The sequence below is a fragment of the Medicago sativa genome, chromosome 1, assembly GCF_051527215.1.
Source record: "Medicago sativa cultivar Bolivia chromosome 1, Bolivia_mono, whole genome shotgun sequence".
Lineage (NCBI taxonomy): Eukaryota > Viridiplantae > Streptophyta > Magnoliopsida > Fabales > Fabaceae > Medicago > Medicago sativa.
The window spans coordinates 78,396,844-78,416,126 of NC_140749.1; the positions used below are offsets into that span (position 1 = coordinate 78,396,844).

Here is a 19,283-nt window from a genome sequence, read left to right on the forward strand (position 1 = left end):
TTATATTTGGATCCATTTAGATGTGAACAACTGCATCTTTTTAAAAGAAAAAAGGCCAAAATATTGTAAAAGCACTACCAAGAAACATAAGACATACAGAGGTTGGAAAAACTTATCAAACATAGGATCTTAGAAGAGTTATAACCTACGCCGTGCCCCTTTCCAGATCAACATTTCAAAGATGGCCAATTCTATGGTGCACAAGTGAGATTAGTTTTTAATCATGCACAAATTAGTTTTTACAATTGGATAAATAAATATCACCATATCACCTTTAGATCAAACGAGATACGACAAGACTTATTGATCTAATAGTAACAAATCAAATTTGTACATGGTGCAAAACTATTTTACTCGTGCACGTTACTCAAAGATTTCATGTTATATTATCTAACCGATTCTCCCAAGCTCCATTTCAACCCTCCTTTTGCAGCAGCCATGATAACACATATGTCGGTCTTTTTGGTCGAGTAACATATATGTCTCCTTGCATGTATCCATCGCGAAAGCAATGCCCTCTTGTCTCCTTGCATGCCCAGCCTCCATATTCTTTACACCCCTATGCCATTAGTCCTTCACTCACCACACCACACCCCAAATGATCAGGATATAAATTCCAGACATAGAAATCAGAAAAACTATCATGCTTCTGTTAGCACTCAAGTTTTCGATAACACAATACAACACAATAGAGGAAAATAACTTGTCCCAAAACTAATTACTGTCACAAACTATATTTGAATTCCACAATAAATTGAAGGAAAATAACATGTCCAGGTACTAATTCTGTGCAGAAAACAAGTCTGTATTTAAATGTGACCAGGAAACAAACTTTGAACTACATAACCTTGGACTAAAAACCAAAAGTTACCATCTTTTTATTCATCCACAACGATGATATAAGCAGTAGTTCAATTTACACGTGAAGACATAAATAGTGGAAATCAATGGGAAGACATAAATTTAAAAGTGACTTGTTAATGCCTGACAGAGCAATACTTAAAGGTTTCCTGTCTTATTGAAGTAATTCTGTTGCCAGCTTCATGCATACATCAATATCCTAACTTTTAAAATTTTATATTTAATATGTCGTAACAAAAATGTAATACGTAATTTTGAAAAAATATAACACAAAATGTCATGCCATCTCATTAATGAAAAAGCCAAATGTTCCAAATTATTTGATTTCTAGACTGTTATTAATATGATAGAAATGTTACTTACAAGGTAGCAGTACTGTCCCCTTAAAAAAAAAAAAAAAAAAGTAGCAGTACTGGTATAATTGGTATAATATACAGACACCACCCACAAATATCTCCGTCCATTAACAAAAGGTGCAAAAAGTAGGAATTCATATTACATGAAACAAAACTACGTCCATATGATTTGTGGACTGTTTTATTAGTTGGACCAACATGTTTTATCAAGTGCTTGTTCTTGTCATTTGTCAATTCTACCATCACCCAAAATATCTTCTTCCCAACTCCTGCAGATTAAAAAATACTCATCCTCTTCCAAGTCCAATCAAAGAAACAAACCAAACCAATTTACTTACTTTCATTCATTAAAAAAAGTGTGCAACTTCAAATTACATTCCCAAAGGAAGGTTAGAAGGAGAGCAAGAGTACATTCCTTACTACATTTGGAAAAACAAATAAAAAATATTAGTTAATTAGGCAGAGCTGAAGTCGCATGGCTAGCTTTGCAGTAGATTGGGTGGTATCAGGGGTTGCTAAAATCCTGATTGAAGAGTATGCGGTGTTGGGGGATGCAGCGAGACACGTAGAATGGATTGAGAAAGAGCTGAGGTCAATGATGGGATTGTTAGAGCAGATTGAACAACGCGGGGAAGGCGAACAGGAACAAGCGTTGCGAGAATGGGCAGAGAAGTTGAAAGACGTTGCTTTGGATGCAAAGGATGTGATAGATACGTTTGTGATAAAATCAGTGAAGAGAAGGAGGTGGGGAGTTTTGCATTGGTATGACAAATACAAGGTTGGAAAAGAGCTGGAGAAGATCAGAAAGAGGATGAGAGATATCTCTCAGAAAATAATGAACTTGAATTTGGATGTTAGTATCTCCGTTGAAACTCCAGTTGTAGGAGGAGAAGCACCAACACCTTCCAATCCGCCATCATAGTAGTAGCTATGGAGAAGCTTGATCACATTCTGAGATGTCAAAATTTAATAACCAGTAATAAGGTGATCAAGATGGTGGAGGAAGTAAAAGATGGGCTCAAAGACCTGCAAAATATTGTGTCTAAATTGAAGTCAACAAATGAAAGAGAAACCGTGTGGTTGGAAGAGGTGAATGAAATTTGTAATTACATGGCAGAAGTTGCTGGAAATTTCATTGCAAGAAGAGAAAAATGGTTCAAAATGAGCAGTCGTCGCTTTGGTCTTATGAGGAAGGTCCTTTATCATGATACTTCCTCATGGGAATTTAAGAAGCAGATGAAGCATGTTAGTATTCAAATTGGAGATGCACTTGGCAGAAGTTTGACTTACGAAGTTGTGGGAGTAGGAGACATGAATGAAACAACAAAAAGATCAACACCCGTTCAAGACTTGTCAATGGAGATTTTGATAATATCAGAACTCATCCCTTTCTCTATTGCTTATACTGCTGAATTGTTTCTTCTTAGTCATATTAGTAGTAAAACTGTTGGCTTGGCAGGGGTCGTCTTAATTGTAGTAATATCTCAAGCTTTCGGAATTGTTTCCATACGAGGACCAGTAAGAGCACGTAAACTGAATCAAAAAAGAGGAGCAATATTAAGGCTGCTGACCTCGAGCTTCTTCGTTTACACTTTACTTCTTTTAGTGATTTTCATCTTGTTATTTTTTATCCCGTACCAGATAGCACTCCTATTCCAATTGAGTTCCCCGCTGTATCAAGTTATTGTCTGGATTGTGAAGTTGTGCAGATCTATGGATAATAATTTGAAGTGTGTGCAAAGAGATTTAGATCTAATGCACGTGTTTCTCAGGGATACTGCTGAAAGTGCAGAAAGCATGAATGATAGACAGAGAATATGGGTTGATCAACTGAGAGTCGTGGCTCAAAATGGTCGCTCCCTTGTTGATGCTGCTGGTAATTGTGGTTGTTGGAGCAGAAAAACCAAGTTTGCCAAGGACATCAACTGCATGTTGGAGGAGATTCTTAATATCTCACACAGAAAGACTACTTATAGCATTGCAAATATTATTCAAGGAGCAACACGACAAGAGCTTGTACGTTCTGAGGAACATCCAGAACCAGCTGCCTCGTCCTCCTCATACCGACCTGTCACAGGGCTCAAACAGGAAGTCCAATCAATCAGAAGGGAAATGGAATTGATGGATGCGCTGCATCAAGATACACGAGACATGAGTGAAATAGATAGAAGATCTAGAATCTGGGTGGACCAAATGCAAGGTATTGCCGATGAAATTGCATCTGTCATTCACGACTATGATACCAAATTGAAGCATAGGTCGATTCTTGTTTACACTTTCAAGTACTGGACCTGACATGTTATTAGTAACAAGATCAATGCTATTCGAAACAAAATTGAAGATGCCTCCAGAAGAAGAAGGGCATATGGTTTGGGCAAGTCAATAGAGTCCTCCTCGTCCACCGTTCACATACTACGTGGAACCACACAATTGTCTCTCGTTGCTAAGGAATCCGATGTTGTTGGATTTGATGATGATGAACAAGTTCTGATGGCTCAGTTACTGTCAGATGAGAGACGTCGCTGCATTACTTGGATTGTTGGAATCAAAGGCACGGGCAAGACAACACTAGCCAAGTTGATATTTCAAGACAGCACTGTTATAAGTCATTTTGAGTGTCGCCTATGGGTGTCGCTACCATCAAATTCTAACTCAAATTGTACGGCACAACAACTTCTTGAAGAAATCGCCAAGGAGGCTACCAAGAAAATAAAGGGAAATTTGTCGAGTGATCCCACCGTGCTAGAAACCTTGGCGCGCACAAAGTATTTCATAGTTGTTGATGGCATAAAAGAAACTTCACAAGTGTACTTGTTGGATGCTTTGAAAGAGGCCATACCCGATATGTCAACCGGCAGCAGACTTCTTCTTACCACTCGCAATGCTAATGCAGCCCAACATAAAGCTGATGGTACTATAACATTTGTTCACCCACTACAGTTATTAGATGATGAAAGTAGTTGGGTTCTTTTTACAAGATATTTGAAGGTGGACAGTGCCCCGGAGCTAATCAAGGTTGGAAGAGAAATTGTGATAAAATGTGGTGGCCTGCCATCCCAAATATTAAAAATGAGCCGGTTACTTTCAAATAAAGATCACACCACACATGAGGAGTGGTCAACTGTGCTCAAGGAAGATCAAATACAGATTTGGTCTGAAACGCTTAAAGCAATCAAGAATCACTTACCTCTGTATCTAACAGGATGCCTATTTTACTTTGGGTTATTCCCTGTTGAATTTGGGATTCCCGTTAGAAGACTGGTTGCTTTGTTGGTAGCAGAGGAGCGTGTACATCACGGGGAACATCAAGAGCCCCCAGAGCAAGTGGCAAAACGGTACTTGACAGAGTTGATAGATCAGAACCTCGTTCAAATTGCCGAGAGAAAGCGCAATGGGAACGTCAAAACATGTCGTCTCCCTTATGCTTTGCAACAACTCTGGTGGACAAAAGCTAACGACTCCATATTTCTTAAATCCCAAAGTGCTTCCACCGATCCCAACGCAGACCCAAAAAACTCCATCATACGCTGGGTGACAGATCATCTTAATACCGATCATATCTGGTACGATCATATTCATGGTGAGACTGACAGCACTAGTAGGACTAATTCATCGTCCCTGAGAGCCTACTACAAAGATGTTCTCTCACTTTTGTCCTTCGATACACGAGAGGGAAGTAAACCTGGCCAAGAGATAGGATACTTCATGAAGGAATCTATTTCAAGGGATTGCTTCTTACTCCTACGGGTTCTTGATCTTGAACGCGTTTACAAGCCCAAATTGCCTAAAAGCATAGCAAGACTATCGCAGCTGAGGTACCTTGGTTTAAGATGGACTTACTTAGAGTCACTTCCGTCATTTATAAGTAAGTTGTTGAAGCTACAAACACTTGATCTTAAACATACTTACATACATACTCTACCACACTCCATTTGGGAGATGGAACTAAGACACTTGTTCTTGAGCGAGACTTTCCACAGCAGATTCCCACTGTAACACCCCGTTTTCCCAACATAAAAATTTCATATTAAATCAGAGTATTTAAATCATAAACGGAATGTTACATACTACTCTAAAGTCATAAAATAGATATTAATAAATATCCTTCCAGGTTCAACATCATAAAAGTCTGGAAATACGCAGCGGAAATAGTTCGACATGAATAAAGTCTTGGCACCCAGGCCTTATCAGAAAATCTCATAATTTGGTTCAATACTTATTCATAAAAAGTTCATAAAAGACACGTAAGGATTAGATATGAAAGTAAGTCCCATCCCGTTACGTATCAGAGCACCTAGACACAAGTGAGGAGTCCACTCACGAACACTTCTAATCTTTATTACCTGCAAGTTACCCATACGAAGGGCAACATTTTCAAGCAGAAGGGGTGAGATTTCTCAAACAATAATATTAAACATATAAATCATATAAAGTACATTCAACAACTTAAACATCATTAACATATATTATACTCCATTAACTAGCATCATTAATCTCCTACATTAGTTATACACTTTATCTTATATCATCTTAATTATAGACGTAAACATCATCATATAACATCAATTACTAATTCATAAACATCAGCATACATCATCAAATATTAATTACAAACATCAACACATATATTAATCACAAACATCAACACATATAATGATCATAAGCATCAACATCTAACACCAAATATAATCATAAGCATCATCATGTATTTCACATAAGTATCATTATCAAAGCATATCATTTATCGAAAACAACTTCATAATTAAGTTCGTAATCAACTTCTTAAACAAACATCATCATTAAATCATCATCAAATATAAGTTATGACGACTCTACAATGCAACAACATCTTCAACAACAACTTAGACAACTTCAACAACAACTTAGACAACTTCAATATGCATGTGGTACCACCAGGGCATTAAGCCCCCTTCGCTAAGGTCATATTTGGACCTGTCAGCATTAAGCCCCCATCGCTAAGGTCATAAAGAACTTGTCGGGCATTAAGCCCCCATCGCTAAGGTCATAAAGAACCTGTCGGGCATTAAGCCCCCATCACTGACTATGCAACGACACAATCTTCCTACAACTTGGACAACAACGTGAACATCTTATACAATTCCATTAAAATGGACAACTTCTTAAATCATGACAACTTAGACCGACTTATACATCTTCACTAAGATTCAGCAGCAACAAACAGCAAGAATTGCAGCATATAATAGTGCTAGAATATCATATCATCAATAAGAAATGAATCATATCAACTTAACATCATAGAACATCATAATATTATGTATCATACAATACTCACATAATGTATTCCAACATATCAACAACAATAACCACATATACATTAATCAATTACATTCATATCAAAGTCCAAAACATTCTTCAAAAGCAAATCAAGTTTAATCAATGAGACATTAGCCAAATACTCATAAAACACCTCAACTAAATCCCTAATACTTAAGTTGAAGTTGGGAAACCAACCATAAGTTTTTGGACTAACTTGGGATTAGTTATGCTAAGTTTTCTTAAAGTTTTCTGAAGACCCACTTGGACTATTTTTATCAAAACTCAAAATCTACACATAATTTTCTAGTCACTCCAAAGCCATTAGAAAGCTAACTCAATTATCTACAACTTTCATGTTTACACCGAGAGCTAATTCAACACGGAAACGGGTGAAAAAGACACAAGAACGCAAGAATCGAAGTTTTGACAGCACGCAACGAAAGCACAACAAGCAGTCACCCATGAGGGGCTGCCTTGCTGCGCTCAGGCGTGGAAAACTGCGCCCAGGCGTGGGAAGGCAGTAGCCCACCTGCGACGCAGCCCTGTGCAGTCCCATTTTTTTCGGTTTCACCGTTTCGTCCGTAAAAACCTAACCGTTACTCCGTTTTCGCCTACGCGTTCTATTCGACAAATCCTATCATATTTTACTGAAAAATCATATTTTTAAATCTCCAAAACAGCTTATCCTAGAATCACTTATTTCTTAAAAACACTTAAAATCACTTTTTCTCAGAATCTCAACTTTTCATTCATTCTCATGTTTCTAACCATCAAACTACTTCTAATAACATTCATATATGATATCTAAGGTTTGTTCATGATTCTCTCATCAATTCTACGGTTCTTCATCATCTAATCATCAAAATCGCTCATAAACCCTAATTCTTAAACTCACTGACTTCTCATCTAATCATATGTTTTAAACCTCAAAACTATTCCAATAATCATTCTACGGATTATCTAAGGACTGTTCACAGTTTCTACATCAATCTAACAATTTTCATCCATTAATCCTCAATTCTTCACTCAAACCCTAATCCTCTTAATCTCACAAACTCTCCCCAACTTTGTTAGATGTAATCTAATGATTTACAACTTAATATTAAAACAAGATAGTCTCACCCTTACCTTAATTTTGCAGAAATCGCAGCTCTCTCTTCTTCTCTTCTTCTCTTGGCTTTTCTCCTCTTTTCTCCAAAACTTGAACGTACGTTGTCAACTATTCTCTCAACCTACTTCCTCTATTTATAACCTTTCTATTCTTTCTAAATCTATTTGGGCCCAACAACTTAATCTCCTTTCTATTCTAACCCCCAATTCTACTTACACTAATAATTCTCATATTCTAATAAATAATAGAAATATGCCACGTAATAAAATACTAACACCTCTTATAAATAATTAAATCACATAAATAGATTCTAACTTAATAAAAATAATTAAATAAAAGGAGGGCGTTACACCCACCACAACAAAAAGATCATTTGTCCCACTTCAGATTTCTTTTACCTCAGCTAAGAGATAATTTCCTGTATGATCTCCAAACACTCTGGGGACTGTTTGTAGATGAGGAGACTCCGGTGAAGGATGGCTTGGACACATTGGTCAATATCACAAAATTGGGATTAGCATGCCAATCAATGTCATTACAGCCAGCGGCAATGATAACACAACTTGTGGCTGTGGCTGTGGCTGATTGGATTGCGAAACTAGAACACCTTCAATCACTGAGACTAAAATCAAGGGATGAACAAGGGAAACCTTGGATTTTATACTCGCAGTCCTTCAAGAATAATGTAAATCTCACTGACATGTATTTACTAGGAAGATTTAGTAGTTCATCTATTCTGTCCCAATTTCCGAAAAGCCTTGTTGAGCTTACCCTGTCACATTCCAAACTAGAGGAGGACCCCATGCAACTTTTGAAAGAATTATCGAATCTTCGGATACTATCTCTGCTCGCAGACTCTTACGTAGGACAAACCATGTTTTGCCAATCTCAAATCTTTCCTCAGCTTCATGTATTAAAATTTTGGAATCTGCAGCATTTTGAAGAATGGACTATAGAGCCAGGAGCACTCGCGTGTCTCAGACAACTCGAAATCAGATCATGCCCTCGCCTAATAATGCTTCCTTATGGACTAAAGCATGTCAACACTCTGCTTGAGTTGAAGTTAACAAACATGCCAATGGATATCAATGCTGAGGCGCATAACATCCCACCAAATTGTCTAGTGGTTAAAACTAATCTTCAGTAGAATATATTTCCATCACTGCACAACGTGGTGAGTACTCAGTTTCCTCATTTTTTGGATGTTTGCTTTCTTTCTTTGTCTTTTCAGTAGTTTAATTACGCAAAATATCCTCTGCAGTAAGCTACTGGAATTTATCTATTGTGACTTGTTCTGGAAAAAAAAAGGCTTATACTGTGGTTCAACAAATTCTTGGTCAACTTACCGTGCAAATTGAACTGCTACTCACATGCTGTTGTGGAATAATAAATAAAGGATGGTGGAGTGGTGAGCTTGGTTTTTCGTTTGAAGTGTGTGTGTGTGTGTGTGTGTGTGTGTGTGCGTGTGAAGTTTAAGATTTGTGTATAGACTTACTCTGGAATTTGTATCTTTACATTGTGTTGTGGAATCATAGTTCATCGTATTGTGTGTGAAAAATAGCAAGATTGGGATAAGTTATTCACTTACTATTATGAGTTGAGCAGTTGAAACCATATGGGTTGGTCTGATGATGAATGTTTGAGACTTGGATTGTGCTTCTCTAAAGGTCTCAGATTCGAATCATCCCGATGCCAATTTATAGGACTAATATAAACATAACATTGCCCTGACTTTAAATGGACCCCCGCTAGTGAAAGGTGGGATTGGTCTTCCGGATTAGTCGGTCATTGAGTCAGATACACAATTTTCAAACAAAAAAGAAAAATGGATGGAGCACTTGACAGTTGTTCTGATTTGTTTGTCTAGAGTTTAAATACTGTTGGATGAATGAAGGAAGCCAAACTTTCTGAAATCTTAGTTTTGATTTCCTTAAAATTGATTTTTTTTGCCTTCTTGCTGTCCAAATCTTGAAAGAGAAACGCTGATAGATAGGGAAAAATAATTTTTGGGAGTCTGCTACTAAAAAATAACTCTGCTTATGAAATCAATACTAATAATTCAGAACCAATAGTTATTTTTTATTTTTTTTAAGAAGCTATTTGCTATTGTTCTTGCTTTTCCCATATGAAAATATGCTGTCATTCAATAGTTTCAAGGCGCATGGGCGAGCTTAGCTTATCTCCATGGTGGTAGAGTAAAAAAAAAAGAGCTTATTCATACATCTGTGCAGCATACCCCTCCCTCAGTTAATTATATTTTTTGTTGATAAAATCAATGAATTCTTCTCCCTCACTGCTTCTGAGATGCCTTATTTGACACTTTTTTGTTCCTCCAAATTGTAGATTATACAATGAGAAAATATGTTTTGTAAAATATTAGTCGCACTTCTTTATGCATTATCTTTAGTAGATTTTTGTTTTAGTTATGTAATGTGTATATGAAGATCCAAGAGCATAAGACATAAGAGACAATCTGTAATCTTAGAATTTTTTTAGGGATAGGCACAACAAATGCACATGTGTATTGCTACATTAGGTTGATCAAATTTAATAACATTTTGATGTTAATGTCATTGAAGGAGTAGTGTTATGCAGCTTTTTTTTATCACTTAAGCCCGAAAGTTTTATATAATTAATTCGTCAAAAATACGGGGAACAAGTAGAGTTTTTTCTTTTTTTTGAAAGAAGTAGAGTTTTATGTAGCTCTGATATAACTTGTCCTTCAAGTTACAATCCCTGTAGATCAAAAGAAGGATCAGTAAATTTGGAAGCATACAACTGATGGAGGTTTGTCCTTGAAAAATGCATATAATTTCAAATCTCATTAGCTTCAAGAAATCTCTTGAGCTAAGCACATTTGGTCTAAAAATATTCCTCCAGCTAAATCTATTTTAGCGTAGAGAATAATGCACGGCAAAGTTCCTTGTGACGATAAATTAAAAGAAAGAGGCTGCAATATGGCTTCAATCTGCAATCATTGTTTCATTGCTGAAGAATCATCCTTTCATCTTTTCTTCCTATGCCCTATGCAATTAAGCTTTGGCACTGGTTCGCTTCTGTGCTTGATGTTATGATACAGTTCAATTCTTTCGATGATATTTGAAAGCTTTGTGAAAAGAGTTGGTCTCAGCAATGTAACTTGGTGATCCAAAGCTGCTCTTGTTAATATTTTATTCTCTATTTCGCCCTCTAGGAACAAAGCAATACTTAATAACAATGTAATTCCTTGGAAGTCTGATGTAGCTTACATTATTTCAAATGTTTCTCTTACGGCTAATAACTCAATATTGGTTTAACTTTGAAGAGGTCTTGGTGGTATCCCTTAGATGTTAGAGCAGCTTATGTGCATAGCAAGCCTCTGTTGCTCGCTAGTTTAAAAAAAAAGTTTAAATTTTTTATATTTGTCAATAACATGGGTTTATAAAGTTCTACATTACCTTGATATCATTAAGTCAAAAACATGAAGTCTATAGAGTTTTAAATAGCATTGATATCAATGAGTCCAAAATTTATATTTTTTGAAAATGCAGAGTTATTAAGTTTTATATACCCAGCTATGAATTAAAAAATTTCTTTTTTGGTTATTGTTAACATTTTATGATATGTTCAGAAGGATTTTCACATCACTATGCAGAACATTAGAAATAACTTGACCGACAAGCAATTTTACCCCACTAAAACACCTCAAAATGCGCAGCTTGAAATTGATACAACTCACAAAAAGGATTCAAATGTTGAGAGGCTGGAAACTGATAATGTGATAGTGAACTTGGAGCAGGAAGGAGCCAAGGATGATGAGGCTGGAACAACAATCATACAAGATCTATCTCAAGATCCTACCTTGGTTTTGCATAACTCATTCACTTTTCTTCATGATTAGAATGATATCCCTGATGGGAGTGTTGGCTTATTTCCAATTGGCTGTACTGGGACACCAAAAGTCTTCAAATTTTAAGTGCTTCAAACAACTCAGATGTGGATCCTTTGGTTTCTGTATATGCAAGTGAATAATTCTAGTATGATACATAACAGACCCTTAGTTGTGCCTAACTGCCTATTACTAGTGTGGATGAAGAATTAAGTCTGGATAAGATTTAGCTAATTGATCGTAGTTTTTCTGCTAATATGTTGTAATATGGTTGAGGCCTACTCCTGCTTTGCATTTTAATTTTTCTAGCTTTGATAAAAAAAATGTTATTTAATTTTATATATAAATTATTAAATATAAAGTTTCCTTTGTGTAATTTATATGATCATCCCCGTCCCTCGAAAAAAAGAAAGATAACTCATTCATACCACCCACAAATATCCACGTCCACTTATTCCCAAATCATGTCAATTGTCATGTCTCCCTCAACAAAAGAAAATGTCTATTGTCATGTCATGTCATGTATGCCATTAGCAAAAAGTGCAAAAGGTCGGAATTTACGGTACATGTATCCGGAGAATATTTGAGTGACATAGCATTTGATGACATTGGTCGTCCATAATATCACAAGTGGCTTTCTTTTCTCTCTCTTTCACAAGATTTTTTTTTTTGGCTAATGTTAACTTGTGCCCTCAAGGCACATGTTAAGATACTCATTATATAAATACACATATCAAAAGACGTGCTTTCAACTTCTTAAAAGTTGTTATATTGTGTTTTCCAATGCAAAATTGTTCTATTTAGGTTGCTTAACATGTGCCCTAAGGGCACAAGTTAACATGACCTTTTTTTAACATTTATAACATTGTGGTTGATCAATGTCACTAATTGCTACGTCACTCAAGTGCTACCCCACGTCTACACGAAACAAAACTATGTCCAGCTAGTAACAACATATATTAGACGTCTACGTGAATTGTTGTTTGATTAGCCTTAGAAAAGAAAGGAGGACCACTGTTGAATAAAGTGGAGATGTATGAATGTGGGAGAAGACGTAATACGGGACCTATTTAATGTAAGAACTATGATACATAGACATCCTTAGGTGGTAATACACCTCTTGACACTCACGCAAAAATCTGACACGTGGTTATGTGAACCTCACACAAAAACACTTTCTCTTTCATCTCCTCTTTTCTCTTCCTAGTACATAGGGTGTACAAGGGTGTATGAGAATAAATGGTGTCAATGTAATATTATTCTTAATGTAAACAACAACGTGATTTTGTACAACCATTTTTTAACTATTATGTTTTTATTCTATCTCTTATTTTTTTTTTCTTTCTCTCTGTTGTATTTGATCAATCAAAAGAAAGAAAAAAAATGTCATCAAATGATTGTACAAATATTATTACTCTAATAATGTTGGTCATTTTTCCACTCATGTAACATAAGCGACGCACATAGCATCCACAATCGAGAGATATATTTTTAGATATTTAAATTGATCACACGTGTACACATTGCTCGTTTATAATTTTGTAATAATAGTACTTAATAATCATTCAATCCCTTCAATCCAACATCCCACACAAAATTCTTAAACGAAACCTGTTAATCATCTATCAATAATTTTATATCATTGCATTTTAATATTTTAATATTAAAAGAAGATGACTCTCACTTAAAATTAGAATGCTTAAGTGAGACCTTTGTCCAGTGTACTCAAAATAATTTTTGATCAATAGGGACACATTATAGATACCAAGTCTTAGATACCAAGTCTTAAATAGTTGGATCCTCTCATTTGGATGGTCTTATAGATTCCAAAGGTTAAAATATCTCCTACCTTAGTCCCCTTCCAACTAAGTTCCAAAGAAAGCAAATTAAGATTGAAAAGGAAGAGTAATTCCAAAGGTTTGATTGCTTGATGAGTGGCTTTAGTACTCATGGAGGGATTCATAAATTTTATAAGTAGTCAAACTCGCGAGTATGATTATCAAACTTGTGAGTAGATTCGTACTCATACGAATTTACGAGTTTAAAAGGTAAAAACGTTATAGAATCGTTTTTGTGGTAGATTTGTACATACTCACATAAACAAAATTTAAAAAAATAAATATAAAATCCTCATTTCTTTTTCGTTCTCGCTCTCAATTTAAAAACAAAACTCTCACAGGCAATAGAAGACTTCAGGTCACGCTCACATTCGTCGATTACAATCTATTCTCAGTTAATAATGAATATATTATGAACATCACATTCATTGTAACATTTACTACCTCAATCTAGTTTTAGTTAATTTAGCAATAGTGATACTCGTATAATTTTATTTTTGTCATCTTCTACGAGACAAGAGAAAGTACTTTACTTTGATTTTTGGACTATGTTGATATTAATAATTAGACAAATAGTAGGACATACACGTTTTGTCCTCTTCTTCCTAACTTCATATTCCAAAGTATTTCCTTATGGTTATTATCATACAAAAAAGTGTGCGCAAATAAAATTCAAAAAGGAGGGTTGGAAGCATGAAGAGTAGTTCCTTACTCATTTGGAAAACCAAAAGATAAACAAATTAATTAAGCAGAGCAAGCAGAGAAGAGTTCACATGGCTGCTGGCGTTGCAGTCGATGTTGTGGTATCAGTGGTTGCAAAATTCCTGGTTGAAGAGTATGCGGTTTTGGGGGATACAGCGAGGCACGTAGAATGGATTGAGAAAGAGCTGAGGTCAATGCGGGGATTGTTAGAACAGGTTGAGCAGCGCGGGGATGGAGAACAGGAACAAGAGTTGAAAGAATGGGCGGAGAAGTTGAAGGATGTTGCTCTAGATGCAAAGAATGTGATAGAAACATTCGTGATAAAATCAGTGAAGAGGAGGAGGTGGGGAGTTTTGCATTGGTATGACAAATACAAGGTTGGTAAAGAGCTGGAGGAGATCAGAAAGAGGATGAGAGACATCTCTCAGAAAATAATGAATTTAAACTTGGATGTTAGTGTCTCTGTTGAAACTCCCGTTGTAAGAGGAGAAGCACCGGCACCTTCCTGTTCCACCATCGTAGAAGTAGCTATGGAGAAGCTTGATCAAATTCGGAGTCGTCAAAATTTAATAACCAGTAATAAGGTGATTGAGATTGTGGAAGAAGTAAAAGACCGGCTCAAAGACCTGCAAAAAATTGTGTCTAAATTGAAGTCAACAAATGAAAGAGAAACTGTGTGGTTGGAAGAGGTGAACGAAGTTTGTAATTACTCGGAAAAAGTTGTTGGAAATTTCATTGCAAGAAGAGAAAAATGGTTCAAAATGTATGGTTGGAAGAAGGTCCTTTATCTTTATGAAGGATATGCTTTAGTATGGGAGTTTAAGAGTCAGATGAGGTATATTAGGAGTTGTGAAATTGGAGATACACTTCAAAGAGGGATGACTTACGGAGTTGTGGGAGACATTCATGAAATAAAAACACAAAGATCAACTGTACCCGTTCCAAACTTGTCCGTGGAGAGCTTGATAGTATGGGAACTCATTCCTTTCGCTATTTCTTATGCTGCTTCTTTTTCTGTTCCTGATGACCAAGGATGGAACTTCTTGTATGTATTTCTCTTTCAAACTTTTGAAGTTGTTGCAGAACAAGGAGCAAGAGAGTGTAACATTACCAAAACAAGGCGTAAACTGGAGAAGACCAATGAGAAGACGGGGAGAAAAGGAATAGCAATACTAAGAAGGCTGATCCGGAGCATCATCTATTACACTTATATTAATTTACCGGTTCTCATACTGTCCCTGTTTCTCCCTCTTCAGGTAGTACTCATATTCCAATTGTGTTTTCCACTTCGTCATGTTATTGTCTGGATTGTGAAGTTGTGGAGGTCTATGGACAAGAATTTGAAGTGCACCCAAAGAGATTTAGCTTTAATGCATGCATTTCTTAGGGATATTGCTGCTGAGAGTGAACAAGGCCTGATGAATGAAAGACAGAAAATATGGGTTGAACAACTGAGAATCGTGGCTCAAAATGGCAAGTCCCTTCTTGATACTGCTGCTAAGGGTGGTTGTTGGAGGAGAAGAATTATGTTTCCGAAGGACATCAATTGCTTCTTAGATGAGATTCTTAATCTCTCACACAGGAAGACCATATATGGTATTTCAAATATTATTATTCAACAAGGAACACAGCAAAACACCGTTGTCCGTTCATGCCCAAGCATAAACAACACTGTTGTCCGTTCGTGCCCAAGCATAAACATGCACGAAGAGAGAGTGATTCAAAGGATTGTTGAACAACACGGTTACATTTCTAGAGATACAGAGGGCAATCCAGCACCAGAACCAGCAGCTTCCTCCTCGTACCGACCTGTCACGGGGCTCAAACAGGAAGTCCAATCAATCAGAGAGGAAGAGGAATTGATGTTTGCACTGTTTCAAGATGTATTAGAAATGAGAGACCTAGATAGAAGATCTACAATCTGGGTGGAGCAAATGCATGGTATTGTCAATGAAATTGAATCTGTCATTCAATGTTATGATGCTAAATTGAAGTATAAGTCAATTCTGTTATACACTCTCAAGTTTTGGACCCGGCATGTTATTAGCGAAGAGATCAGTGCTATCAGAAACAAAATTGAAGATGCCTCCAGAAGAAGAAGGGCATATGGTTTGGGCAAGACAATTGAGTCGTCAATGTCCTCCACAGTTCATATACTACGTGGAACGGCGCAGTTGTCTCTCGTTGCTAAAGAATCAAATGTCGTTGGATTTGATGACGACGCACAAGTTCTGATGGCTCAGTTACTGTCAGATGAGAAAAGTCGCTGCATGACATGGATTGTTGGAATCGGAGGCACAGGGAAGACAGCACTGGCAAGGTTGATATTTAAAGACAAGGCTGTTGGAGATCATTTTGAGTGTCGCCTATGGTTGTCAGTATCTTCAACTTCAGAATCAAACTCACATTTAAATTCAAATTGTACGGCACAACAACTTTTTGAAGAAATTGCCAAGGAGGCCTCCAAGCAAATTGAGGGAGCAGACTCGCCAAGTGAACCCGTGCTCAAAACCTTAGCGCGTAAAAGGTATTTAATAGTTGTTGATGGCATAGAAGAAACTTCCCAAGTTTACTTGTTGGATACCTTGAAAGATGTCCTACCCGATATGTCAACGGGCAGCAGACTTCTTCTTACTGCTCGCAATGCAAATATAGCCCGACATGCTGCTGGTACTATAACAACCTTTGTTCACCCGTTACAGTTATTAGATGATGACAGTAGTTGGGTGCTGTTTACAAGACATTTGAAGGTTGATATTCCCAAAGAAGAACTCAAGAAGGTTAGACGAGAAATTGTCAAGTGTGGGGGCTTGCCATCAGAGATACTGAAACTGAGTAATTTGCTTTCACATGAAGAGGAGTGGTCAAGCATGCTCAATCAAGAACAAATACAAAGTCAAATACAGGCTTGGTCTGAAACGGTTAATGAAATCAATAAACACTTACCTCTCTATCTAAGGGGATGTCTATTTTACTTTGGCCTATTCCCTGCTGAATTTGGGATCCCTATTAGAAGATTGGTAGCTTTGTTGGTTGCAGAGGAGCGGGTGCATCATGGAGAAGACCAAGAGCCCCCAGAGCATGTAGCAGAAGGGTACTTGACAAAGTTGATAGATCAAAACCTCGTTCAAATTGCCAAGAGAAAGCGCAATGGCAAGGTCAAAACATGCCGTCTCCCATATGCTTTGCGACAGCTCTGGTGGACAAAAGCTAATGAATCCATATTTCTTAAATCCAAAAGTACTTCCACAGATTCCAATGCAGACCCAAATAACTCCATCATACGGTGGGTGACAGATCATCTTAATACCGATCATATTTGGTACGATCATATTCATGGTGATACTCACAATACTAGGAATAAATCAGTTAATCTGAGAACCTACTACCATGATGTTCGTTCCTTTCTATCCTTCGATACTAGGGAGGGAAGTAAACCTGGCCAAGAAGTAGGCTACTTCTTGAAGGAGTGTATTTTGGGTGATTGTTTTTTACTCCTGCGGGTTCTTGATCTTGAACGCGTTTACAAGCCCAAATTGCCTAAAAGCATAGCAAGACTTTCACAGCTGAGGTACCTCGGTTTAAGATGGACATACTTGGAGTCACTTCCATCATTTATAAGCAGGCTGTTGAAATTACAAACTCTTGATCTCAAATATACTTACATACACACTCTTCCTACCTCCATTTGGGAGATGGACCTAAGACACTTGTTCTTGAGCGACACTTTCCACAGCAGATTCCCTGCTAAACAAAAGGATCATTTTTCTGCCATCAGATTTCTTCTACCTCAGCTAAGAGATAACTTCCTATATGATCTCCAGACATTATGGGGTCTTTTTTTAGATGAGGAGACTCCAGTGAAGGATGGCTTGGACACATTGGTCAATATCACAAAATTGGGATTAGCATGCCAACAAATGTCATTACAAGAAGAAGCAATGACAAAACAACTTGAGGTAGTGGCCGACTGGATTGTGAAACTAGAACACCTTCAATCGCTGAGACTAAAATCAAGAGATGAAGAAGGGAAACCTTGAATTTTACCTTTGAAGTCCTTCGAGAAAAATGAAAATCTCACTGACATGTATTTACTAGGGAGTTTGAGTAGTTCATCTATTGTGTCCCAATTTCCGAAAAGCCTCGTTGAACTTACCCTGTCACATTCAAAACTAAAGGAAGACCCCATGAAACTTTTGAAACACTTTTCAGAGCTTCGGATACTGTGTTTACTTGCAGACTCTTACATGGGACATACTATGATTTGCGAATCTCAAAGCTTTCCCAAGCTTCATGCGTTAAAATTTTGGGTGCTGAAGCAATTAGAGGAATGGAAAATAGAGCAAGGAGCACTTCCCTGTCTGAGACAACTGGAAATCAGATCGTGTCCGAACCTGAAAATGCTTCCTAATGGACTAAAGCATGTCAACACTTTGCTAGAATTGAAGTTAACAGACCTGCAAAGGGAAATCAATGATGAGGCGCAGAACATCCTAACGCTCCTACCCAATTGTCGAGTCATCTAAACTAATATTCAGTAGAAGATATTTCCATCACTGCACAACATGGTGAGTACTCAGTTTCTTAATTTTTTTGGATGTTTTCTTGCTTTCTTTCTTTGTCTTTTCAGTAGTTTAATTACGCAAAATTCCCTTTACAGTGAGCTACTGGAATTTATCTACTGTGGCTTGTTCCGAATGAAGGCTTATATGGGGATTCAACAATCTCCTTGTCAACTTACAGTGCAAATTGAACTGCTTCTCGCATGTTGCTGTGGAATAATAAATAAAGAATGGTGGAGTGGTGAGTTTGGTTCTTGGTTTGAAGAGTGTATGTATGTATAATGTATGCATGTGTGTGTGTGTGTGTGTGTATGAATAAATGAAGTTTAAGATGTGTGTGTATACTTATTTGTTAATTTGTACCTTGACGTTGTGTTGTGGAAACATAATTCATAATATTGTGTGTGCAAAGTATTAGTAATGGGACAAGTTATTTTCCTCGGCTGTATGTTATGAACTAGCGTTTCCACCCGTGCAACGCACGGGCGAACAAAGATTTTTTGCAGCTTAGCCAAATTATTACTTTGAATGTACCACTAAAATAAAAACATATTATGGACTTGTTAGACAAATCAGATTATGTTGTCATCATCAAAATAAATATGTCATCATTTGACATATAGTTCAATTTAATTTAAAGTAATTATACATAACCCTGCCCAATAATGATTAATGACAACATAGGTT

The 19,283-nt window shown here is 36.9% G+C and overlaps 1 protein-coding gene and 1 pseudogene across 2 annotated transcripts; both read left to right on the top strand.

Moving 5' to 3' along the window:
- Positions 1-1,574: 1,574 nt before the first annotated feature.
- On the top strand, positions 1,575-9,184 carry LOC146957773 (disease resistance protein RPM1-like; annotated as a pseudogene). Its single transcript, XR_015024043.1, has 3 exons — positions 1,575-5,209; positions 7,969-8,800; positions 8,888-9,184. The product of XR_015024043.1 is annotated as a disease resistance protein RPM1-like (transcript).
- Positions 9,185-13,954: 4,770 nt separating this feature from the next.
- Positions 13,955-19,044, top strand: LOC146957774 (uncharacterized). Its single transcript, XM_085738944.1, has 2 exons — positions 13,955-18,602; positions 18,695-19,044. The coding sequence occupies exon 1, from the start codon at positions 14,106-14,108 to the stop codon at positions 18,072-18,074; it is 3,969 nt and encodes a 1,322-aa protein (XP_085595070.1). The 5' UTR covers positions 13,955-14,105; the 3' UTR covers positions 18,075-18,602; positions 18,695-19,044.
- Positions 19,045-19,283: the final 239 nt, after the last annotated feature.